Source organism: Marmota marmota, unplaced genomic scaffold, assembly GCF_001458135.2.
Source record: "Marmota marmota marmota unplaced genomic scaffold, marMar, whole genome shotgun sequence".
Classification (NCBI taxonomy): Eukaryota; Metazoa; Chordata; class Mammalia; order Rodentia; family Sciuridae; genus Marmota; species Marmota marmota.
The window spans coordinates 5862840-5890598 of NW_026000229.1; the positions used below are offsets into that span (position 1 = coordinate 5862840).

The following is a 27759-nucleotide window of genomic DNA, read 5'->3' on the forward strand; positions in this document are numbered from 1 at the left end:
ATAACTGGTATATCTATCAATCATCACACCATGGTGTTGGGGGAGAGGTACCAGGTGAGTGATTAACCCCTTCTTAAGGCCTCTGACTGTCCCAGAGAATAATACCCACAGTCACTACAAAGGGAATCCCCCCGCACTTTATACAGTACTGGGGATTGAACTCAGAGAAGCACTACCACTGAGCTATACCCATAGCTCTTTTTTATTCTTTATTTTGAGGCAAGGCCTTGCTAAGTTGCCCAGGCTGGCCTTGAATTTGCTATCCTCCAGTGTCAGCATCCCAAACTGCTGGGATTATAGGCGTATAGCCACCATGACCAGTGGGGATTTTTACTGTAAAAACAGTAGTGTTGAAAGAGGTAGTAGTGATAATAATAGCAGCTAACATTTAGTGAACACTTAATGTGAGATTCCATGCTAACAGCTTCATCTGGATCATTTCACTTAATCCACATGATAGTCCCACAGAACAGTAGTATTGTCATTTCCATTTTCAGACAAAACAAAATAAACAAATAAAAATCGCCAAAGAACTAGAAAAGTTTAAGGATAAGAGTCAGGATTTCAATCTGGGCAGTGTCACTTCTGAACCAGTGTCTTTATTATACAACACTGTAATGAAATTAATAAAGAAGACAAGTGAAAGTACTCAAAAACTAAAAAGGACTAAACAAACGTGAGGGATTTTTAGTAATACCTTTAAGAGCACTTCAATTAGTCACCACAATTAGGTAAATAAAAATTAAGGCTTCATCCACTGCTGATGAGTCATCTAAACACTGTTTCTCATGGCAAGAGCTACCCAAAAGCATGTTTCATATTCGGCAAAAACTCCAAAAGAAAGTTTTGGAGGTATGGCTTTAGGAAACACTCACATATATTATTTTCTCATAGGTTTTTGTTTTGTTTTATATTTTATACAAATAGGAAACTGACTTTTGCTTAAATCTCTTCAGGCAAGTTTCAGTAGAAACCTAGAGAAGAGATGTGCTATGGATAATCACTGAGCTACGCTAGCTATCTATTTTACAGAATGGAGATTAACATTCTGGAGGAACTCCTTCAGGTTAAGGGAGTAGTTACCTGTAGATGATGAAGTAGATGAATTCATGTGAAAAAGAAAATGTATGTCATCTCACCTATACTTGAAATTCTCTGATTCACAAAACACATTAGCTTACAACAATCTTTTGTTAATTTATCAAACTTTTTTTTGAATACTATTTCCTCTTAGGCTCTGTGATAAACTTAATGGGTGAAGAGGAAAGACAGTCTTGCCTTCCAGAGTTTATAGGTAAGTAAACTGGAATTTGGATTCCAGGTGATACATAAACTCATGCTTTGTGAGGACTGGGGCAAGGAACAGAGTTTGGAGGAAGCAGCCCCTGAGCTGAGTCTCCCAGGAAGGGAGGGTAGGGTGGTGCTGATAAGGGGTAGTGAAAAGGGCAAGGAAACAGTGAGAGGATACAGCAATATAGAAGGCATGAGAATCTGTGCACATTCAGAGGGCTCCAATTTGCTGGGGATGGTGAGAATATTGGGAAGGGAGACCATAGGACTTCACATGGCCTGGTATATTTCACTCAGGAGACTGGCTCTAAATGCTGAAGGTAAGAGTTAAGTTAATGAAGGATTTTAAGCAAGTAAGTAACATGAATAGTTTTTCATTTTAGAAAGATGACTTTTGTTACAATGTGTAGGTTGTTAAGGAAGGGATTAAAACTAAAACCAGGGAAGGAGGTCATTAAAATGTTGCCTTAAATGAAAGATGGTAAGGAATGAAGAACAATCTAATTAATTATATATTTGGGCAAAGAAGAGGAAGAAGAATGATGGTATGGATAGGTTTAAAATACATCCTAGGTGTCTGGCTTCTTTGGTAGTATTGTTTACCAGAATGGGGAATAAAGGAGAAATAAGCCAATTCTGAGGTGAGGATATGTCCAATTCCGGACATGCCAAATTTCAGGCTGGATCAGTGTACAGGTAATAGTTGAAACAAAAACCATAAGATGTTCATGAGAATTATACAGCTTACACAAGGGTGGTCACTCAAAAAAAAAAAAGGAATCTTAGGGAACATCAACATTTAAAAAATGGTCCACTGGGAGCAAAGTTCAGAGGGAGATTTTCCAAATCCAAAGATGACTTTCAACTTGGAGGCTACTGATTGTATTAAAACACTTGGAGTGTAATACTAGGAGAGAAAAACCAAACTATAGTGGGCAGAAAGTGAGGGGATAGTATGGAAATAAAAAGAACAGGTACAGACAGTACTTCAAGATGCTTGGTTATAGGGCTGGGGATGGATGAAGCTAGTGGCAATGCCAGTGATCTTTATTTTTCTTATGAAATTCTGCCTAATATCCATGTCATCATGTCTATTGTATTATTCCAGAAATTAGGAAACTTTTTGTATAAAGGGTCAAATAGTATATAGTTCATATTTTGAAGGCCATTTAGTCTCTGGTACAACTACTCAACTCCACTGTGATAGAAAAGAGCCATACTTAACAAATGCTGAATTCTTTTATAAATTATTCATTTATAAATTTATTTACAAACAGATGGTGGTTTGGTCTATGGGTTCTAGATTGTTAACTCCTTTGCTAGACTATAAGCTTCTTGAGAGCAAGCTCCACATCAGATTGTCTCTGCATTCTGTTATGCCTATTAGAGCATATTCTTGCCTAAAGAAGGCCCTCAAAATTGATTACAGAGTAAATTATGTTCACTTAAAATACGAGGAAAGGAAATGAATAGTCCTTCCTTTTATGTTATTCATATTAATGCACAGAGTTCAGAAGGTAGTCAGCAGTGTCACTTGAAAGAATGGATACAAAAATATATGAAACAGTGCAGTCCTAAGTTCCCTGGCTGCTTCCCCCCGTCAATAATTTGATCATTGTCTTTACACATTGCTGTCTTTTGGAGTCATTTTTCCATCCTAAAACTAAGGCAATAAAGTTAATAGTGTTTGTCTAGATTTAGTAATTGATAACATTTTGCCACATTTGCAAAAACACATTTTTCAAATTTAAAACTAAATTTTAGGGCTGGGGTTGTGGCTTAGCAGTAGAACCCTCGCCTCGCATGTGAGCGGTCCTGGGTTCGATCCTCAGCACCACATAAATAAATAAAATAGAGATATTGTGTTCAATTATAACTAAGAAATAAATACTAAAAAAACCCCAAAACAAACAAACAACAAAAAAACCCCCCAAAAAAACAAAAATAAATTTTATTGGGCTGGGTTGTGACTCAGCAGTACAGCACTTGCCTAGCAAATACGAGGCCCTGGGTTCTATCCTCAGCACCACATAAAAATAAAATAAAGGTATTGTGTCCAACTACAACTAAAAAAAAAATTTAAAATAAATAAATAAAATAAAGATATTATGTCCAACTAGAACCAAAAAAATGAATTTTTTTTAAAAACTAAATTTTATTGTAAAATACATCTTTTAGAAGTGTACACTTTGAGGGTTGAGGTCGTGGCTCAGAGGTAGAGTGCTCACCTAGCACGAGTGAGGCACTGGGTTCAATCCTCAGCACTACATAAAAATAAAGATATTGTATACATCTACAACTAAAAAAATATCAAAAAAAGAAGTGTACACTTGGATGCATCTATGTCAGAACCATCATAATCAAGATGAAGAACAATTTCGTCACCTCTGAAAGTTCACTGTACCCCTTTGAAGTCAATGTTCCCTTTCATCCCTGAGTCCCAGGAAGTCCTTGGTCTTCTCTGTGTCATTACAGATAACTTTGAGTTTTCATGAACTTAAACAACTGAAATCACACAGTAGCCAAACTTTTTAATTTGGCTTTAAAAAAAAACTCTGAATAGTAAATTCTATCAATTCAGAATATTTCATCCATGTTGAATATATCAAAAGTTTGTTTCTTTTATTGCTAAGTATCATTCCGTTATATGGTTATACCCCAATTTGTTTATCAATTCACCTGTTAACAGGGCATGTGTGTAGTTTGGGAATTTTTAGTTACTTCTGAATAAGGTTGCTAAGAATATTCCTGTACAAGGCTTTTTGTGGAGAAATGTTTTCATTTTTCTTGGGTACATAGCTAGATGTGGGACTGCTGGGATGTAGGATTAGTGTATTTATAAGAAACTGCCAAACTTAAAGAACATTCCTGAAAACACGACAATTTGTTAAACTATATTGTCAAGAGAAAGCAAGTTATCTTTCAGGGAACACACCTACATACTAAAGTATGGTCTATGTTAAGACTTTCATTTGCTACAGTCAGAGGCGTTAATGAGGCCTAATATTGCTGCTTTTACCTCTTTAAACAGACTGCTTTCACAGGTGAGAATGAACTGAGCTAGAGCAGAGGCCAACCATAAAGAATGCTTTTAGTCCATTTCCCACATCTCATAAAACCCCAAGAAGAGCAGGAAAGGGCATAGAAACAGGGACTTGGCTATGTGTGTGACCATTTTAACGTCTGGTGTTACTACTTTCTTTTCATTTACTGGAAAACCCAGAAGGCCTACGCTTTATGCCCTGCAGGGTCTACATACAAACATGACCTATGCTGGGTTTACATTCCATGCTGGGATGTAAACCGTAGGAGGGCAGGCAGAGATTGCTCATTACAGGGTGCTGAGAAAGGCTTCGGTGGAATTTCTCTGTATTGATCCTTCCAGTTTCTACCCATCCCCCATTCAACCCACTGTATTCTCTTCCTTTCTGTTCTATTTCCTTCATGAACCCCCTTCTTCTTATCCTGGGTCCTGCTTTGGTCTTCCTTTTTGTTTCATCCTCTCATATTCTCTCATCTCTCTGCTGTGTATTTGTAAAGATGGGCATGTGTATGATTCTTACTCTTGCCAGGTGTCTTCACCTCAAGCTTCTTTTTTTTTAATATTTATTTTTTAGTTGTAGTTGGACACATACCTTTATTTTGTTTGTTTATTTTTATGTGGTGCTGAGGATCAGACCCAGGACCTCGCACGTGTTAGGAGAGCACTCTACCGCTGAGCTACAACCCAGCCCTTCTCCTCAGGCTTCTAGTCTTAGTTTCTCTTTCCCCTCTCCAAAAGTAGCTACCTAGCTTTGTATCACCAGACTTGTTAGACAAAAAGGAATTGAACTATTCCCTTGCACTGTTGAGGACATCCTTTGTGTCTTCAGTTGTAGTAGTCTTCTCCTGCAGCTAGACCACAGTGTCTCCCACAGGGGCACTTGGGATACTACAGTTTCCTACTTGGGGACTGGGATTGCCCTTTTCCTGAATCTCTCTATTAAATGACAATAGTTCAGGTTGTGTTCAAATTAGCACAAAATATACATCGAACAGCTGCCATCTCCTTTAAGGAATTTCTGTAACTTGAGTTAAATACCTCTGCAATAATTTTTAAACATATTTCAGTTACAGGTCTGCATGATCTACTATGAAAGCACTTCCCTTTGATAAAAACAACCATTGCTCTATTAAAGAAATCTTTTAAAGTTGAGGGCTATATTTAAGCTCTAAGAAAATAAGATCTAATATTTGAATTATTCTGAGTGTTTAAGCCTTTGGGTTCAATGTATGCAGTTAATGAAGCTATGAAACTGTCATCAACAGTTACAAGAGAAATTAGAAAATATTTTGAACTGTATTTCAAGTTTCTAGAACATTTATTTATGTACTTCTTTAAAATACCTATGTGTTTGTGTGTATATATAATCTCAAACTTGAGAAAACTGTACATGTATTTTAGACGAGACTGGGCATGTATGTTCAGGGCAGTATGGCTGTAGACTGCACGTGTTTCAAAGAACTTTTCCTGAACCTTGTGAGAACAGGCTGCTTGCATGATGCCCCTTCACCACTAAATACTTTTATGTACTTCCAAGAAATGGGCATGTTCCTACATTAGAATACCTCCAACACTGAATCTTTACCACTTTCTATACCTCAGATCCCATTTAAAATTCTCCAATTGTTGCAGTAATGTCTTTTAGAACAAAAGCATTCAGTTTAGAATCATGCTGCATCTAGTTGTCATGTCTCTTATCTCTACTAGTGCAGAAAATTCCTTAGTGACTCCTGGAACTTGCACATTAGTTTTACACTTTTAAAGGTAATAGATTGTTGCTGGGTACTATGTCACAAGCCTGTAATCCCAGCTACCTGGGAGATTGAGGCAGAAGGATTGCAAGATTGAGGCCAGCCTAGACAACTAGGTGAGACACAGTCTCAAAATAAAAATAAAAAGGGCTTGAGGATATAGAGCTTAGTGGTAGAGTGCCCCTGGGTTAAATTCCCAGTACCCATAGCACCCCAAAAGATGACATGTTCTTTTTTTTTTTGACAGAGAATTTTTTAATATTTATTTTTCAGTTTTCGGTGGATGCAACATCTCTTTTATGTGGTGCTGAGGATTGAACACAGCGCCCCACACATGCCAGGCTAGCGCGTTATCGCTTGAGCCACATCCCCAGCCCATGACATGTTCTTTTGAAGAATGCTCTACTACTTGTGTATGACAGACATTTCTTCATGATTAGATTTAGATTATGTATTTTTGGTTGGAATGTCATAGAAGTGATACTGTTTTGGTCTTGCTGTAGATTATCAGGGGGCAGACAATTATTTTTGTGCATTACTGGTAATTTTTTTTGATCCCTTGAAAAGATAGTACACCAAGATTTTCCTCTAGAAAGTTATTATTTTACATTGTAATCAATAGCAATTTTAGAGATATTTGGAAAGTATGTAAATAACTTTTTCCCTCATGAAATGTTCATTTTTCTTGGGAATTGTGTACCACATAAATATTTAACAAAATAAATATTTCTTTCATTGGTAAAAATGACAAAATGAGATTTGAAAAATAATAATATACACTTTATTTTTGTCCAATACATATAAACATTTAAGGTTAGACTTTCTTTTCTTTTATAGTTTTGTTTTAAATGCACCCCAAGGATTTTTAAGACTTTTTTATATTTATTTTTAATTCATTTTTTAATGTGGTACTGAGGATTGAACCCAGTGCTTCAAACAGACTAGGCAAGCGCTCTACCACGGAGCCACAACCCAAGCCCCTCAAGCATTTATTTTTTATTTTTTTTAAGTTGTTGATGGACCTTTATTTTATTCATTTATTTATATACTATGCTGAGAATTGAACCCAGTGCTTCACACGTAAAGGCAAATGCCCTACCACTGAGCTACTACCCTAGCCCTTCAAGCATTATTGATACAGAGTATTCTTACTGTTCTTTTTTCCTCTGAGAAAAAAGGTATAATTGCTGAGGTATAATTGAGCAACAAATTTGCACATATATAAAGCATAACATTTGATGTTTTAATTTTACTATTGTTCAATTCTAAGGTTAAAGACATCTGTGATTTATTCAATCACTCTTTGAGTTTATGTGTCTCTAAAATTCTAAGTGTTTCTGTGGATTTTAAAATATCTTTTGGTATTGATTTCAACCTTCACCACATTAAATTTTGAGCAAGCAAAGCTACAAATTTCTAAGCAGGCTTTTAAAAATATGCTGCATTTTAATTAATACAGTTCAAAATATTTTCTAATTTCTCTTTTAATTTTATAGATATATAACTGAGTTCTAATTTTATTCCACTGTGTTCAGAGGCCATACTTCACATGATTTCAAGCTCTTTAAATTAAGAATGTTTTATGGCTCAGAATATAGTCTACCCTAAGCATACTATATGCACTAGAAAATGAAATGTATTTTATCCTTGTTGGAATAGTGAGATCTGTAAGTATCAAGTAGGTCAAGATGATTGACACTATTTCTCTTCATACCATGTATGTCTACTGATTTTTTTTTCAGTTTAACTGCTCTTAACAGTTGATGAGAGATGGGTATAAGATACCGTCTGTGAGAATGGAGTTGTTTATTTCTTTATTTTTGTTGGGGGGTATCTGGGGATTGAACTCAGGGGCACTCCACCACTGAGCCACATCCCCAGCCCTACTTTGTATTTTATTTAGACACAGGGTCTCACTGAATTGCTTAGTGCCTCTCTTTTACTGAGGCTGGCTTTGAATTCTTGATCCTCCTGCCTCAGCCTCCCACCCCTGGCATGTGCCATTGTACCTGGCTATTTCTTCCTTTGATTCTGTCAATTTTTGCTTCCTGTAATTTGTAGCTCTATTATTAGGTGCATTTATGATTGTTATATCTTTCTATCAATTTGGCCTTTTAATATACAATGTCTCTTTATGTCCGCTAATATAGTGGCAATAAACTCCATTTGATAGTAATGTAGCTATTTTTGTTTTCTCATGTTTACTATATATGTCTTTTTTCATTCATTTACTTTCAACTTATATAGGTTCTGTATATTTTTATTTTAAATGCATCTCATGTAGGCAGCATAATAGTTGGGTCTTTCTTTTTAATTCATTTCAAAATTTTTTGCCTTGTTATGAGGATTCTGCATATTTCATTTAATGTAATTATTGACACACTGGGTTCAGGTCTATTGTTTATTACTTTTTTCCTGTCTGTTTTCTGTTTTATTCTCTAGTACCTCTTTCCTTCTTTTGGGATATTTGGGTGTATTTTAGAATCCTATTTTAATTTATCTATTGGCTTCTAAGATATTTTGCTAATGGTTTCTCTAAGGTATTACAGTATACAATCTTAACTTCTCTAAGTCTACCCTAAATTGAGACTATTATTTAATGTAAAATGTAGAAAGTCTGTAATCTTATGATCTCACTTTTTGTCCTCCTGATCCTTTAGAATACACAGTATCATATGTAGTGCAACTTACATGTCATTAAGTCTACAAGATAATGTTAAACTTTTTGCTTTAAATCACTACATATATTTTCTGAAAATTTAAAGAAATTTAGAAGAAAAAGATTTCCATGTTCACTGCTTTTCATTCTTCCCTGAAGATAGGAAATTTTACTGGGAATCATTTTCCTTGAGTCTGATAATTTCCTTTTGTGTTAATAGTAGTGCAGGTCTGTTGTCAACAAATCCTGAGGTAGGTATGTATGTGTGTGTGTACTTCTAGATCTACAGTATGTTTACAAATATATGGTATAATATATATATGTATACATATATATGTATACATATATAGACACAAAAAAATGAAAATATATTTCACATTTGTTCTTAAAATATATCTTTGCTGGCTATAGAATTCCAGGCTGATTTTTTTTTTCTTTCAGCATTTTAAAGATGCTCAGTGTTTTCTGGACTCTAATGAGAAGTGAGATGTTATCTGAATAATTATTTCCCTATATACAATGTAGCTTACCTTGAAGATTTCCTCTGTATATGGAGTTTTTAGTAGTTTGACTATGATTTGCCTAGGAATGATTTTCTTTGTAGTTAACTTTTTTTGGATTTGTCGGGCTTTTTCAATTTGCACATTTGTGTTTTGCCAAATCTGGAAAATATCTTAGTGTTGTTTTTTTTTAAAGTGTGCCTCATTTTCTTTCTATCCTCCATCTGGATATTTAGCGACATGTAGGTTACAACATAAGATAATGCCTCACAAGTTGCTGAGGCTCTCTTACTTTGAAAAATTCTCTATTCTTCAGATTAGACTAATTCTAATGATGTAAGTTCAATGACCCTTTCTTCTGTCATCTTCATTCTGCTGTTAAAACTCATCTAGTAACTTTTTTTGTATGTTTAAATCTTTGGGAGAAATAATTTTAGACTTCTTCCAGCTTTCCTTAATGTTAATATCCTACAAAACTATAGCACAATTCCAAAACCAGAAAATTAACACTAATACAAAACAATAAACTAATCTACAGACCTTATAATAATTTTGTCAGTTTTTTCACTATTTTTTTTTTTTGGTCTAGGACCCAATCCAACATACCACCATTGACTTTAGTTATAATACCTTTTAGTCTCATGAGTTTTTCAGCCTTAATAATTTGAATAGTCTTGGTCAGTTATGGAGTTTGTCTAATGTTATCTCATAATTGGATGGTGATTATGCATTTTGGTAGAATATTCCAGAAGTGATATTGTGAGTTTTATGTGTATTATATTATTGAGTACAGGATGTTGATATATCCTGCTATTGGTGATGTCAGCTTTGATAATTTGGTTACAGTGGTATCTATCAAGCTTCTTCACTTTTAAAAAAAAATTTCTTCATTGTAAAGTTAATATCCTCCTTTTATGAAGGGGGATGATTACTTTGAGATTATGCAAATATCCTGTTTTGTTATCACTCCTGTGCACTAATTTTTGCATTCACTGATGATTCTCTCCTGTAATACTGTTTTGTCTAATGGTGACATTTCTATTTTTTTTTATCATTCTTTCTCACATTTTAATTCAGTGAATTTTTAATTTTGGTTACTGTAGTTTCCTTTTGTAAATTTATTTTTTAGTTGTAGTTGGACACAATACCTTTATTTTGTTTATTTGTTTTTATGTGGTGCTGAGAATCGAACCCAGGGCCTCTCACGTGCTAGGTGAATGCTCTACCACTGAGCTACAATCCCAGCCTGGTTATTGTATTTTTCAGTTCTAGAATTTCCATTTGGCTCTTTATGTATTTCCTCTTTGATATTTCCTATTCATTATCAGCATTTTTTCCTTTATGTCATAAAGCTTAGTCATAATAGTTTTTTTAATATCCTTGTCTGCTAATTCTAACATCTGTGTCATCTTTGTGTTGGCCTCCATTAATTATCTTCATTCTTAAAAACAGGTCATGGTTTCTTTCCTTTTTTTTTATGTTGAACAATCCTAGACATTACGAATATTATGCTGAAGGAATATGTATTTTGTTATAGTTCTCTGGTAAGTGGTTTTTTTTTTTAAAGTGGGTATATGACTGTTGGACTTAAACAGCAAGACTACTCATAGTTAATAGCTCAAATCTCAGTTTATTTTGTCTTTAGTTGAAATATGTGGAGTCTGTCCTGCACATATGAGATTCATTTAGCATTATTAACATATTTATAAATAATTAGGGGATACCCCTTTGTGGATCTCTCCTTTCTAAATATTCTCCACATCTCAAGCAGAATTTGATCATTTTTTATTCTTTTAAATCTTCTGACTCCTATAAATTTGTTAAGACTTACTTTATGGCCTATGGCATTGTTAACTGTAATTTTCCATGTGTGCTTGTAAAACAATGCATGATTCCCTAATCTCTTGTACATAGGATTCTACATACACTAAACCATGTCTATTTTATTTAAACCTTTTAAATCTTTAATATTTTTTGTTTGTTTTGCCTGTCAAATATTTGAAAGTAGTGTTGATGTAATCTTTACTATGATGGTAGATGTCTTAGTTTCTCCAAGTAAGTTAATTAATGATTTTAGGTGATAGAGATAATAATGGAAAAGATATTATTTCATATGTCTGCAATGGAAGGCAAAGTGGAGTTATAATATGACCCTTATTCTTTTATTAGCTAAAGTTTGAATATAGCTTTGAGAATAAAGCTCCATACCAGTCACAACATCACTTAAATGTTCTTATCAAATTTAAATTAGCAGTGCAGCAAGTAATAATTTAGTAGTAAGAATGCTAGGTTGGGATTTAGGGAGCTGAATTTGAAACCCAATTACATAGGTGACAGGCTGTGGAACTTTGGCAAACACCTCACCCCACATATTGCCCATCTCTTTTCTCACTGTTCTTCTTTGTAAAACAAAATAGACTGAACTAGACCAGACATTATTAAGTCCTCCTCCCCAGTTCTGCAATTCTCTGTGCCAATAAGACATATGGCTTGGTGAACATAAACAGAGTTTACATTTTTTATGATGGAGAAGGCAAGGTGTAATGGACAGACCAAGCCAACGTCACACTGTGAGAAAAGAAGGAAACAAGATGCAATTGGCATAAGGAAGAGTACTGTCACCTGCGGTGTTGAAGGATTTCTGCTCCCATGTAATTAACTATGGAGTCCATGTTCTGGTTTCTCAGTATAAAAGTGGGAGAGTTCCAGGCCTTGCTGCTATAATGAAAATCAAACAGGCACCTGGATGGTTCTTCATGTGACTAAGTGAAAAACAATCCCCTTGCTATTAAGATTGCACTTAATTTCCTTTGTTTGTATCTAGGACTTTCTTGTCACTTTCTGAAGAGCTCACCAACAGCCTCTTTGATTCAACAGTATCATATCAATTATTCAAGGTTTGTACATCACTTTTCAATTAACAACCTCCTTGGCTCCAGAAAACACATACACACAATTTATCAGCATATTCTTTAAATATTTCATAAAGAACAGGTCACTATAAATTAAAAATAAGTCTACTAATAAAATATTTAATGTCGGGCTGGGGATGTGGCTCAAGCGGTAGTGCGCTCGCCTGGCGTGCGTGTGGCCCGGGTTCGATCCTCAGCACCACATACAAACAAAGATGTTGTGTCCGCCAAAAACTGAAAAATAAATATTAAAAAAAAAATTCTCTCTCTCTCTCCTCCCTCTCTCTTTAAAAAAAATATTTAATGTCTTTTAAAACACAATGAGACATCAAGGAATTATAAATCTTTTCATTAAACGATTCTTTAGTACATCCCACCAAATGACAACACTAAACCTATATAAAATCAAAATCAGAAAATTTTGCTTTGTTTCACTTGCATACTTAAGAAAGTGAGGACATATCAATTTAGCTTATAGGAAGGGAAATCCTGCACCGGGGCTTAGGAGACTAGGGTTCATTTCATGGTTCTGCCAATAGATAGCTGTGTGATCCCTTTTCCATACTGCAATTTGTTTATCAGTATACCAGGCTTTTTAAATCTTGTCCAACATTAAAAGCCTATCAATCTATTTTCACAGCACTCAATGCTAGGTTCGCAACTTTTTAAAAATGGTAAAAAAACATGTAATACAAATTAACCCTCTTACGAATGTTTAAGTATATATTACAGCACTGTTAACTGTATGCACATGGTTGTAAAACATATATCTAGTAACTTTTCCTCTTTCATAACTAAAATTTGATACTTGTCAAACAAAATTTCATTTTCCCCCACTGCCCTCAGTTCCTGGCAGCCATGATTCTATTTTGTTTCTGAATTTCATTATTTTAGATACTTTATGTAAGTGGAACCATGTCTTTTGTGATTGGCTTATTTCACCTAGCATAATGTTAAAGTTTATTTATGTTGGAGTATATGACAGGATTTCACTCTTTTTCAAGGCTTAGTAACATTCCATTGTTTGTACATGCCACATTTTCTTTATCTATCCATTTGCTGATGAACATTTAGTTTATTTCAACCTCTTGGCTATCAAGAATAATGTTGCAGTGAACATGGTAGGGCAGCTGTCTATTCAAGATCCTAATTTAAATGCTTTTGGAGAAATATCCAGAAGTGGGATTGCTGGATCATATGGTAGCTCTATTTTGTAATTTTTTTGAGGAAGCACCATAGTCTTTCTCATAGCAACTGTACCATTTTGAATTCCTACCAATGGTGTAGAAGGTTATAATTTTGCCATATCCTCACCCAACTAATTGCTTATTTTTTATTTAAAAAAATGGCCATTCTAATGGGTGTGAAGTGATAAACTTTATATTTTGATTTGCATTTCACTGATGATTAGTGATTTTTATTATCTTTTTATATACCAGTTGTCCATTTGTTCATCACCTTTAGAGATATGTCTATTCACGACCTATTTTTAACTAGATCATTTAGGTATATTTTGCTATTAGTAGTTCCTTATATATTTTGGATATTAATTCCTTAGACTCTTTGAGCTGCTATAGAAAAATACCATAAACTGGGTAACTTGTAATCAACAAAAACTCAATGCTTGCAGTTTAGTGGGGTGAGAAGTCCAAGACTGAGGTGCTGATATATTCATTATCTGGTGAGAGCCCACCAGAAAGTGGGTACCCACCACCAGAGATCTACCTTCTGGTTGTGTCCTCATATGGTAAAGGGGCAAGGCAGCTTTTGGGAGTCTCTTTTATAAGGACACTAATCCTACTCAGCAGTGCTCTACCACCATGATCTAATTACCTTCCATAGACCCCTCTTCCTAATGTATAACATTGGTGGTTAAGTTTCAATATATGAAGTTTGGTGAGTCACAAGCATTAAGACTATAGCACTACTTATCAGATATATAGTTTGCAAATATTTTCTCCTATTCTGTAGGTCATCTTTTCACTTTGTTGATTGTTTTCTTTGCTATGCAGAAGATTTTCTGTTCAATGTAGTCCCATTTATCTATTTTTGCTTTTGTTGCCTGTGCTTTTGTTTCACTGCCAAGGTCAATGTTGTGGAGGCTTTCTCTTGCTTTCACTTTGGAACATTATCATTCCATTTCTTTCTGGCTGGATTTCTGCTGAGAAATTAGCTGGTAGTACTATGCATGTTCCCTTGTATTTGGCAATTCATTCTTTTCTTACTGCTTAACATTCTGGTTTTTACTTTGTTTATTTATTTATTTTGGATGCTAAAGATTGAATTCAGGGGCACTAAACTACTGAGCGACATCCCCAGCCCTATTTTGTATTTTATTTAGAGACAGGGATTCACTGAGTTGCTTAGTGAGGCTGACTTTGAATTCACGATTCTCCTGTTTCAGCCTCCCCAGCCACTGGGACTATAGACATGCACCACCATGTCTGGCTGGTTTTTACTTTGGACAACTTTATTATAATGTGATTTGGTGTGTACTTCTAGGTCAGTGCTCTATCACTGATTTATATCCCTAGCCCTTGGTGTGCATTTCTTTGAGTTTATTTTATTTGGGATACTTTGAGCTTCTGAATCTGGATATGCATTTACCCGCCCCAGATTTGGAAAGGTTTTTGGCCATTATTTTTAAAAGTAAACTTTCTGCATCTTTTTCTTTTCTCCTTTACAATTTTCACAATGCATATACTGGTTGGCTTCATTCTATACTACATGTCCTTTAGGCTTTCATCACTCTTTTAAATTATTTTTTCTTTTTGACCTTCTGACTGAATAATTTTAAATGACCTTTGAATTGATTCTTTCTTCTGCTTGATCAAGTCTGCTGCTGAACCCCTAAGGTCAGTTTTTCAATGCAATTATTTGCTGTTCCAAAATTTATTTGGCTCTTTGTTCTGTTTTCTATCCTTGTTGATATTCTCATTTTTCCCAATGTTTTCTTGAGATCACAGTGCCTCTTTATGACAGCTGTTTCATATTCTCTGTCCAGTAATTCATACAAAATCTATTTTTTTTAGGACTGCTTAAGACAGATTAGTTTGTTCCTTTGTTAAGGCCATGTTTTCCTGTTTCTTTATGTATCTTATAACTTTTAATGGGATCTGTGCATTTCAGAAAATATCTACCTCTCCTGGTCTTTATGAACTAGCTTCTTACAGGGGAAGATCCTCATCAATCATCCTGGCTAGAGGTTTTGGGAGCCTCTAAAATCTTTTTTTGGGGATGCAGTTTCTCTGAGTTACACATGCACTTTCTCAGGGAGAGGATGGCTACTTTCTTTTTCAAGAGGTCCATAATCTCGTAATGCCTTTGGACTTGGCCTTAATCCTCACAAGTTCTTTGGTTCTACAGAGGCAAGCCTCCCTAAGACAGGTGAGACAGACAGCAGTCCTTCAGATATACCTTTAAAAAGCTGGAATATAAATACATGCTCACTCTTCTTCCTTTGTAAGGAAGAAACTGAAGGCTGAATGCCTTCTCCTGGTCATGCCAAGCTGCACTGGCCTCTGGTCGTACAGGCCCTCTGATGCTACAGTAAGTTGTCCCTGCTGTTGTTTGGATTCAGTTGCCACACGGCATCCAAACTATGCTGGGTCTCTCAGAGCTCTGAGTGAGGCAAAGACAGAAATCACTTCTGCAGGCATCCTTTCAAAAAGCTGAAACACTGGTGTAAGTTCCAATGTTCTTTCCCTACACCTCCAAGAAGCCGTGAGCTTCTCCCCTGCCATGAAGTTATGTTGGCTTGTGAAAGGGTGGGTGATCATAGGTAAAGTGAAAACAGCTCTTCTTACTTGTTTCAATGTGGCTATTCTTGGCTTTGAGTTTGTCTGGGATACAGCAACTCTTAACTGGTTTCTGGAGTTCTCATAAAGATATACTGGCGAGTATATTCTTGTTAAATCAATGTCTTTGTGGGGGAATGAAAGCTTGGGCTTCCCATTCTGCTATTTTGCTTGTTTCATTGGTCTTTTTTTTTTTTTTTTGCCTTCCAATGTGTATGTCTGATCTCCTTAAGGGGACATCTTAAGGCTACAGGTCCACTGAAGTGATCTAGGCTCAGAAAAGATGCTTAATAATTCCTTAATGAATGAAGATAGAAATCAATTTTAACATATTTTAAAGCTTTCAAGTTTCATGGAAGATAATTTGTGGGTGTTAGTTTCTATTCCTGGGGGAAACTTGTCTAAATAACCTGGTTTTGCAGAGATCCAAATAAATTCCCTGAGAGCTTATCCTAAAAATTCAAAATCTTCATTTATACTGCCAGAAAAGGCATGTACTTTTATAGTGTTACAAGTGCTCACTTATATTTTATGAAAACAATAAATTCAGAATTATAGAAATTCTATTTATATTTGAGGCATTAACCAAATCCATTTCTTCCCCAAAGCCTGCTAAATTCTCAAGTAGAATTCCTTCATGAAATCTTTAACAGGCACCTATTATGTGCTAGATACTCTACTATGTTTCCTGGGCTACTCTGTGGTTCTGATAACATTATAGCACTACTCATAGTTTGTCTCTGATATTTTGGTATGTAATTTCTTCCCTTCTTAACTGTGGGCTTCTAGAGTGAAGGAATTATATTAATGTACCTCCTCTGTAACTGTGGCATCTGAACAGTGCTTTGAAAAGGATAATTGAAATGAAATATAAAAGTGCTAAAACAAAACTCTAAGAAGCTAGATTGGAAAAAAGATGTCTTCTAAAGCATCTGGATTTGCCAAAGAACCAGAAAGGCTGAAGTACCTGATAATCAAGTATTTTATAAATTCTACCAGATCACAATTAATTAGCCTCTTTTGTATTTTTCCTTTTCCTTCTGAAAAATGTGCCAATGACTATTTTCTTACCTCTTATTAAAGGGCATGAATAAGTTAGTAGTCCATATTTCAGTTACATGCACATTAAATTCAGCTAGCAAGAAAAATGGAAATGCACTCAAATGATTTCCAGAAACATAAAAACCACCATCACTAGTTACCCCAAACCAGGAAACACATCCTTTGCTGCTTACTGCCACAAACCCAGTCACAACAACATTAAAATTGACAGCTATAGAATAGACTAAAAGAAAAAACCAGGAAATGCCATGTATAAGGAAAGGAAGGATAAAATGTATCTGGCAAACAAATGTCCTTGGATCCCAGTTACGAACTAAGCAAAATTCACAGAGCAGAACAAACACAGAATATGGTGAAATCAATTGGTGAAGAGAGTAAAAGCCTTTTTGAGTGTTAAGAAATCTTGAGGTCACAAACAAGGGAATGTTATTCAAAGAAACTGGGGCATTTAATGAAGAAGGACATAATCAAGGTACTTAGAAGCTCCTGGAATATGGTTGGAACTTAATAAATGATAGCTACTATGAAGAAGTCAGAACTAGTTCAAATGTTCCTCCTTTGTGATGAACACCTTCTTTTGTGCTCCCACCACTCTGTTCGGGTCATCATTATACCATTCTTTTACTATGTGTTTTGGATGGAATGTTTGTATCCCTCCCCAAATTCAAATGTTGAAATTTCATTCCCTATGTGATATGCGGAGGTAGGGTCTTTGGGATGTAATTAGGTGTTATGGTTTAGATATGAGAAGTCCCTCAGAAGCTTGTGTGTGATAAGATGGAAGATTCTTTCGGTAAGTTGCCTTGTTCATTCTCTCACATTTCAAATGCCATTCTCTTCAGTTACCTGTTCTGTTCAAAGTAATGTCTCTTATATTACCAATAGAGAATAAGTTTTAAAGAGTAAGTTTATTCCAGATGATATAGCATGGAACAGTGGGAGAATGTAGGGTCTAGATTTTGGTTTTCAATCTGATTTTGAAATCATTTTAAACCACCAAATAGGTTATAAACAGAGTAGAAAGTTCCCTTCACCCAGAATCCCCTACAAACCTCTTATAAAATCATAGCACAATTAAGGAAAAGGAAAAAATGAATATTTAGCCAGTTTTCCCATTAATGTTCTTTATCTGGTCCAGGATCACATATTACATTTGTTATGTCTCCTTAGACTCTTCCATACAGTGATAATTCCACTTTTTTTTTTTTTTTTTGGTATTCCAGGCAAGCACCTTACCACTGAGCCACATCCCCAGCCTGAGTTCCTCACTTTTTTTTCTTGTCTTTCAGGAAATGGACATTTTGAAAAATATTGGTCAGTTACTGGTCTCAATTTGACAGACCTATGATTGACTCTTGGCTTACATCTATGTAGCCTTGGGAAAGTCAACCTCTTGGTGATTCAAGTTTCCTAATCTGTGAAACAGATTAATAATGACTTTATAAGGCTGGTTTGAAAATTAAGTGAGGCAATATATATCAAAATACCTGAGATGTAAGGCTAAACAACAAATGCTAAACTTTCTCTTTGTGTTGTCTTTCAACTATTTTTGAAGATTTTTTTGATAAAATGTCTCATCCATATTATAATGACTTTTGTGATAAAACCATATATAATTTATTTAGTCTGTGACAGATGATTCACTGACATCACTATAAACAGCCATTGCTGTTTGTGTAATAGTTCTGCTCTATATCTATCTTGTTTTATTCTCCTGTACTGCTCTTCTCTCTCATTGTCAGTATGCCTGCCTGTAAGGGCTTCATAATTACCTTTCTGATTTCTAGCCTGCAATATATAAAGATTAATTTATTCACTCATACATTCATTCAATGGTATGCTAAACCTACTAAGTGCCAGGTCCTGTATTAGAATCTCAGAGATAGTGATTAGGTACCTGCTGTCCTAAACACTTTCATGGCTAATGATGGGGAAATGGACAAGTAAATAGTGACAATTCAATGTAATCAATTCTGTGAGAGATGTAATATCTAGAATCACATAAGAAATATTCTTAACCTGGAATTGGGGAAAGAATCAGGTTAGAGAAGATTTAATCATGAAGGCACCATTATGCCTATTAGAATCTGCAAAACGTGTAAAAATTAACCAGATGGAGGGAGGAAGGGAGCAAAAGTTATAGAGTGTAAGGAAGAGCTATTAGAACTCTGTGCTGAGTAAAAGTAAATCAGTTCTGAAAAACAAATGTCCTATGTTGTAATCTTGCAGCTTGAGAGGGATTTTGTGCCAGTACCTCAGGGACTCAGAAACCTCACCAGGAAACTTCTGGCCTCAGAGTTCTGTTCTGGAGATTGTGGATGACAGACCTAAATGTTTGGGTATTCCACTGAGCTTACCTCTTTCAACATCTGTGAGCTGAAGTAAAATTTTAGGTTATAGTTGGCTGTTTGCTCCTATTTTAAAAGTATAACAGGTTTGTCCCTACAGAGGAGTTTCTAAAAAAAAAAAATCTAAATGACTATCAAAAAGTCCTTTTCAAACTGACCTTTTAAACTAAGCTGGTGAGAGGTTTTGAGGTTTTCTCAGCTTTCTTCCCTTCCATAGAACTCATTCCTGTGGCTTCAGAGGTTTGGCACTGGGTCCACCAGGTTCCAAAGCCAAATCTAACCATGCCAATTTGTGTTCTTAGCAAGTGTCACACATCTATCATCCATTAAATATTAAATGTATGAGAATTCAATGCACATTTTCTTAAATTAAGGTTTTTTTCCTGCTGATCCCTATTTTACCTACCTAATCATCTTCACTTTCCCCCCCTCCAATATGGAGAGTAAATAAACAGAATTCTTTTGGTTTTCTCCACAGGGAATATTTCTCAAACTTTAACTGCTTTTAATTTTCAAAGCAATAATATTACATACCATCAACTGGTGTATCAGGAGGTCCATTAAGAAGGTAATCTTGTTACTAAACAGAACATCGGTGCAGTTTTCTGAACAGTTATTACAGGTGAGGTTGTAAACATTGATTGCATTGCAAAGAGACCTAATAGAAAGAGAAAAACAGCATTTGTAAAACACGAGAAGCTCTTCTCCAAACAATTTAAAATACATAAAATGAACTGCCAAAGGAACAGGCATGGGATGGAAATTAACTCTAAAAATAACAAGCCAAGTACTATAAGATACAAGGCCTATCAACTAGATATAAAAGCACCTAATTTTCCTCCAAAGCCCAGGGTTCAGTAGTAACTAACATCTCTTATTTATTTCTACTGGTTGCAACTGTAAACAGTGAAAACATATTTATTAGTCTATTTGACTATTTCTTAATAACCTAAGATTAAATATCATCTTTGATCCTTCAAATAATATCCAGAAAAAGAGGGCTGGGGCTGGAGCTCAGTAGTAAAATACTTGCTTAGCACATGTGAAGCACTGGGTTTGATTCTCAGCACCACATTAAAATCATCATCATCATCATCATCATCATCATCATAATAAATATCCAGAAAAGAGACGGTTATCAGATCTGATGGTCTGGGATAAGGGCAGAAGATAAAAGAAGACAGGAGGCATGAGGAGAAACTAGAGACTTTCTATGTGAGGCAACACCTTCCCTGGAGGCTGTTTGGGTAGAAGAGGACATCATTCCGATGGAGCACAATTTGGTCATGGGCCCAAACAGTTTAAGGTCAAAATGATCAAAGAAATATTTTTGCCTATAGGATTAAAAAAAATATGCCATCATCCAAAGAAACTTTTAAAGCAACATTCTCAATGGTCATGGCTGGCCCTTTCCTGGGTATTTTGAATACTGTGACTGAAAGCTGCATTGCCTGAGTGATCAATGTTTATTCTGGCCAATCTGAGTAAATCTCTTGCTTAAGTCCCATAAATGTTTTGATTTAGTTCTTTACAACCAATCCTCTGGGATGGTAGTTCTTAAAGTGTGATCCATGGATCATCAGCATCAATATTATCAGGGAACTTGTAAGAAATGCAAACTCTCAGGCTTCACTTCAGATCTAATAAACAGAAACTCTGGGAGTGATGTCAAGCAATTTGCATTTTTTTTCTTTTTGGTACCAGAAATTGAACCCCCAGGTGTTTTACCACTGAGTCACATCTCCAGCCCATATTTATTAATATCAATAAAAATGACAAGGGTTGGGACTGTAGCTCAGTTGTAAAGCACCCCTGGGTTCAGTCCCCAGTGTGTGTGGGTGGAAGGGGGTAGCGGGGGGAGGAGGAGCAGGAGGAAGAGAAAAGAACCAGTGGGGTAACCTGTGCTACTTTATTTAATTTCCTAGTCTCTGACTGAAGCTTCAGGTATCCATTATGTGGTTTCATGGGTTTGAGATAGTTAAGGGGTGGTAGTTAAGGGGTGGTATTTTCTTTCTTTTCAATCTATTTTTTAAATTGATTTTATTATTATTTTTTCTACCTAACCTTTGTTGGTCTCAGAGGGAACAGCACCCCCAGTGGATCAGATTGATATTGTTTTTTGGAGTCAACCTAGAAGTCTTGGAACAATTTTCTAATACCTAATGTATTATTCTAAATTCCTCTTCTAATTAGAATATTTAAATTGAGAAATATTTTTAAAAGACTGTACAGTGCCTCACCCTATGGACATAAAATTTCGGTTCAACAATCTCTTACTATTGTTGTGCCCAACTTTCAGTATTATAAAATAAGTCAGAGGTAATAGTTGCAATCCACAAGAAGAAAAAAGTTCCAGCTGATGGAAACAGAAAGAAAATTAAATGACAGGCTAGTTAATACATCATAGAATTTGGAAAGCTCAGGCATAGGTGCTACACTTTCAGGTCTAATACGCAAATCACAAACTACTGAACTGGTCTATTAAAACAAAAACAAAACAAAACAAACAAAAAGCCCTAAAGCAAATAAAAATAGATCACTGGGCACTATACACCATAGCCTGAATGGACATTGTAACTTTGGATGCTAGACACAGCTGCCTCAAACTCTTAAATTTCTAGAGTTTGGGATGTCCTTACTTTTTTACTTCTTTAGTTTCATAGTAAAAACATGGAGTGGATATGCTGGGTTGTAAAGCCTGGTCATGCCTGCATCCTAGATATAATTCTCAGGGTGTAGAGCTGGGGAGACATCTTGTGCACTTTGGAAACTCTGCAAACATAGGATAGTAGATGAGAGCTGGGAGGCTTAACAGCACAACCCATGTCTGCAAAGGCTGGTGAATAAATCATTTTGTACCATTCTGCCTGCTGTTTAGGATAAATTTCCAGTAATGAAAGTATGGATCAAAGGAATTGAACTTTTTTGGTGGCAGGGGGAGGGAGGATATACCAGGGATTGAACTCAGGGGCGCTTAACTACTAAGTCACATCCCCAGCCCTTTTTATATTTAATTTTGAGACAGGGTCTCACTAAGTTACTTCGGGCCTTGCTAAGATGCTAAGGCTGGCTTTCCTCCTGTCCCAGTCTCCTGAGTTACTGGGATTATAGGCGTGTGTCACTGTGCCTGGCAGAACTGAACATTTTGAAGGCTTTCTGTAGGTATTGTCAAATTCAAACTGCCCTCCAGAATAAAAAGAAAACTTAAATCCATTTTTACTCCCAGAAAAAGATTTTTCCCATGTTTTCACTAACAATGAAAAACTTCATTAAAATATATCTTTATCAATTTGATAGCTAAATACAAATGGTATTTTTAAAGGTTTTATTCCTTTTACTAGTAGTATTATTAAAGGGTTTTTAAAAAAGTATTTATTTGTTATAGCTATCTGTATTTTCCTGAATTATAATTGTGTGCCTTTTACCCATTTTTCTAATGGGATTTTTGTGTTTTTCTTATTGATTTAGAAGTTTCTTTATTGATAATCACATTAACTATTCCATCATATGGTACAAATAACTTTTGCAGTATGTTGCTATCTAAATTTTTTAGTTTTAAAAAAATTTTTACTTGATATTAAGTCTGCCAAGATTTCCTTCAATACATCTGGATTTCCTGTCAGATATAGAAAGGCCTTTCTATGTTCAGATTATAAAAATATTCTTTTATATTTAATTTTGGTACTTTTGTGGATTTTGCATTCAAATCCATAATATAAACTTGTTTTAGAAGGTATAGAGGAGAGATTAACTTTATTTTTTTCAAAATACAGATGTTATGTATACTTATATTTTGTTCTAGTTCTGAATTTTTATACTTTTATTAAAGATTCTCATCTTTTAAAATGATTTATTAAATTTTATCATTATAAATACACAAAGGGTTAATACATGTTAGTACTTTCTTCTAGTCTTTCAATTTGCTTAGGTTATTTTAAGGTATTTTTAATATATAGAAGCTGAATAATTTTATGTAGTCCAATGATTTTTCTTTGTGGCTTACTTTATTCTGCCTTCTTTTTATGTTTTAAAAGTTCTTTCTCACAATGAGATAGGGTAACAAATACTCATTTATTTTTTTCAAATTGTTACTGTGACAATTTTATGGTTTTATAAGCCACTTAATTCATTTTGAGTTTATTCTGGTATATAATATGAGTTAAGAGCCTCAATTTATTTTCTCAGTAATGATATGACTGAGTTATCTGTTCTTTATCCACTGGTTTGAAATGTCACCTTTATCATGACTATATGCAGAATATATTCCCTGGTTTCCTAATTTATAACTCTATTTGTGTGCCAATATCACATTCTTTTGTGCAACATAGCTTTATGGCAGAGTTAACATACAAAACTGTAATCCCCAAAGGCTTTTAAAAAATATGTATGGGGGTATTATATTTAGAATGATGTGTAGAACATCATAGTCCTATAATAATATCATTTTTTCCCTTTGTTTTGATCTATATTTTTATGGCTTTGATTTTTAATTTCTATTTTTCCATTTTATGAGCAGAATTCCTACTACTTGTCTCAAATCTCTGGTAAACAATTAATGAGTTATAAATAAACATACATAAAAAAGTGAACAACACATGATCTGGGAGTATGTCCTACCTAATGCCCTCTGTGCTCTATGTTAAAGAAACTCATTTACTTGGAAATGGAATGTCCATCTGTACAATCTGAATGCTTGCAAAACTCTCCCAAGAAACTTCCACAAAGAAGGGGAAAAAAGGAGGGAGAGCCAAACATTTCAGGGTCAGAAAAAAACCTGTCCACTCAGTAAACTTGTTTGAAAAGACAACCTGTATTTGAAGAGCACCTGTCTTAGTGCACTTCTTTGAACCCAGCCTGGGTGGTCTGTCCAGGCAGCTCTCTCTGTAATTTTAAACTCAAATGACTAGAAGCACATTTTAACATCAAACAGAAGGCCGCAGAATTTGAAAGTATCTTTTGAGAAGACATAAAAATCTCACTGTCCATTCTGTCAAAAGTATGTGGTGGTTGGGGGGTTTGAAATACAGCTTTTCTGCCCCAATAATTGTGAATGCATGAGTCAATTTTTGTATCAGAAAATCTCTCACTAAAAATGTTCCTCTGAAAAGACGAAAAGAAGATAAAAAAGGATCATAAAACCAAGTCTTTTGGAGATGAGTGCAAGAACTTATTTTTTACAAATAGGGGAGTATACAGAATACTAGTACATATCTAAGACATTAAGAAATATTAAACAAAAGCTCCAGAGTATTGCAGTCTAGATGGATTAAAAAGTACATCCTTATGCAGTTATAGTGGTTAAGACTTTTCAAAAACCGTGGTTTACCTAAATCTATTGCCTTATACCAATGTCAAGAGAGTAAACATGTAAAAGCAACTGCCATCAGCAATTTCACAAAATATACATGAGTTGAATGGATGGCTTCAAGTTTCTGCACAGCAAAATTCTATACCAAGTAGGGACAGCAAGTGCTTAGAGTCACATAAATACAGCTGCAAAGGGAAACTTGGAATCTTCATCAATTACTGCTTTAGCCCTCATGCCAGAAAGGGATTGGTTTGACTGAATAAACAGTAAAGGGACAGATCCTCACAAAACATACAGGATGATTAGGAACTGATATAGAATTAAGTTGAGAAAAGATTATCTAGACTGAACTAGAACACAGAGTTAGACTTTTACCAATTCCTTAATAAAGTCCCACTGTATACTATTTTGGTGAGAACCTTTGGTATCATTAGGCATTTAATAAATGGCATACTGTGTATGTGCATTCAGTATACACATACGGAATGAACTGTGCTTTGTGTTTATTAAGTTCCAAACTAAAATAACTTCTTTAGACATTATTAAAAAGAATCACTTGAAACTAGTCAGATAAAACAACAGGTAGAATTCTTTTTTTTTAAATCTTATTTTCTTTGGTGGGGTTCTTTTTTTGGGGGGGGTGTCTTTTTTGGAACTGGGGGTCTAACCCAGGGCTTTGCAAATGCAAGGCAGGTACTTTGCCACTGAGCTACATCCAAGCCCAAACAATAGGTAGAATTCTAAAGCAGTAAGTGAAACCACTAAGTAAGTGAGTGGTTCCCTCACAGAATGGGACCTGCCCTCTCAGTCTGGCCCTGCCAGAATGGCCTAGCTAGAAGTTGCATTCTAGGGGTGGAAACTGAGATGTGTTAAACCACTGAAAACTGTTCTGTTACATAACCAGGTAAGATTCTTGTCTGAGTCATCCTGTTTGGATGTCTTCAATGCAGAACAGTTTGGCTGAGCAGAGTAATGTCTAACAAAAGGACTTCCTTGTTTTAAGCATTATATACAAAGAATGTGCAGCTGCTGTGTATCTTAATGCATTGATTAACTGCATTCTCCACTATTCTTAACCACATAAACCACTATTCTTTTTAAATGTTCAACTGAATTTGATCATTAATATTTATTTATTCTCAATCTATTTATTCTTGGTATCAAAAAAGTCTTATTTTTCATAGCCATCAGGTATATTTTTAAGACCCAACTGAGAAAATTGTGAAGTATCTAAAAGTCTTGAAGTCAATTTATTAAAATAAGAAAATTCTTTTTGGTCTTTAAAAATTAAAGCATATATGGGCTGGGGTTGTGGCTCAGTGGTAGAGTGCTTTCCTGGCATGCGTGAGGCTCTGGGTTGATCCTCATAAAATGAAATAAAGATATTGTGTCCCACCTACAACTAAAAAAAATATAAAAAATTAAATTATATCTGATTTATAAATTATATTGGGAGACAAGATATTACATTAAGGTTTTCATTAGCAGTTTGGGGAGGAGACATAATCTAACTTACTGATTTTGTACAAGAGCTTAATTATAAAAATATTATATAATTATTCATTCAATTATTGCTTCTTGGGCATATACTTATATCTGGGTACTATGCTAAGTAAGTGAAGTAGGTAACAAAGAAAAAAAAATCAGACACTAGTCCTGATTTCAATATATGTACACACACACACATACATACACACACAGACCCTTTCTAGTTAAAATCTTTTGTATTATGAAATAAAACACACATACAGAAAACCACATGAAATAAATATATAGCTTAGTTAATAAAAAAACACTCTTGTAATCACAATCCAGGTCTATAATTTTGTTATTAAAAAGGTCTAGTTGTAGCCTCTCTTTCCCCTCTAAACTGCCCACTCTCCTGATATTTATAGTGATCATTTCCTCACACTTTATTCTTTTATCATCTAAGTGTACAGCTCTAACACCAAGTGTATATCCACAATATAGTCTTAACTACTTTTTACTGTCTGTGTATATCTTTTAAGTCTTTTTATCTGTAGATTTTTCCTCCATCCCTCTCTTTTCCTTAAAATTTTTCTGACTGCATACACATGGTAAAGTTCAACATATTCTTTTTCCTCAGTATTTCCTGAAAATTGGAAGTTGGATCCAGAGATTTGCTCTTACTTATATTTATCCCTTTTGGAAAGACTACACGTGGTAGAATTCTTTGATCAGGAGCCAAATTATGTTGAAGTGTCATTCTTTTTTTTCATCTTAGCAGCCACTGATGATTAAGCCTAGGGCTACAAACTCATTGAAGAATATAAAACTTTGATTATGATATTCTACTATTTTTTCTTCATTTATGGAATGAAATACATTTAAAAGGAAACACTTCTCCTCATTCCCCCCCCCCCAGTGGTATAGTTCCATATAAATATTTGAGACTTTTATGCATCTAGATTTTGACATATTTAACTGGTCTCTTGTCAAACTCAGAAGATAATCATCTAATTTTATTTTAACTATCATTATAGACTCGTGGATTGTCAAAGATTACCTACAAGAAACTACAGCTAACATCATATTTAATTTTGCGAACTAGAAGCTTTCTCCCTAAGATTAGGAATAAGGCAAGAATATCCTCTCTCACCATTTCTACTCAAAATCATACTGGAAGTTCAATGTAGTATAATAAGGTAAGAAAAGGAAATGAAAGGTACACAGATTGGAAAGAACACTCATACATTGCTGGTGGGACTGCAAATTGGTGCAGCCAATATGGAAAGCAGTATGGAGATTCCTTGGAAAACTGGGAATGGAACCACCATTTGACCCAGCTATCCCTCTCCTTGGTCTATACCCAGAGGACTTAAAAACAGCATACCACAGGGACATAGCTACATCAATGTTTATAGCAGCACAATTCATAATAGCTAAATTGTGGAACCAAACTAGATGCCCTTTAGTAGGTGAATGGATTAAAAAATGTGGCATATATACACAATGGAATTTTACTCTGCAATAAAAGAGAATAAAATCATGGCATTTGCAGGTAAATGGAGGAGTTGAAGAAGATAATGCTAAGTGAAGTTAGCTAATCCCCCCCCCAAAACCAAATG

At 35.0% G+C, this 27759-nt stretch overlaps 1 protein-coding gene across 3 annotated transcripts in view; it reads right to left on the reverse strand.

The window, feature by feature from the left end:
• The window catches only part of Scaper (S-phase cyclin A associated protein in the ER), a 325725-nt gene that overhangs the window by 74812 nt on the left and 223154 nt on the right, over window positions 1–27759 (reverse strand). For all 3 annotated transcript variants that reach the window (XM_048793832.1, XM_048793831.1, XM_015480048.2), the window contains one exon: window positions 19897–20020. In XM_048793832.1, coding sequence (XP_048649789.1) covers window positions 19897–20020 — 124 coding nt within the window. The remainder of the gene's footprint in view (window positions 1–19896; window positions 20021–27759) is intronic.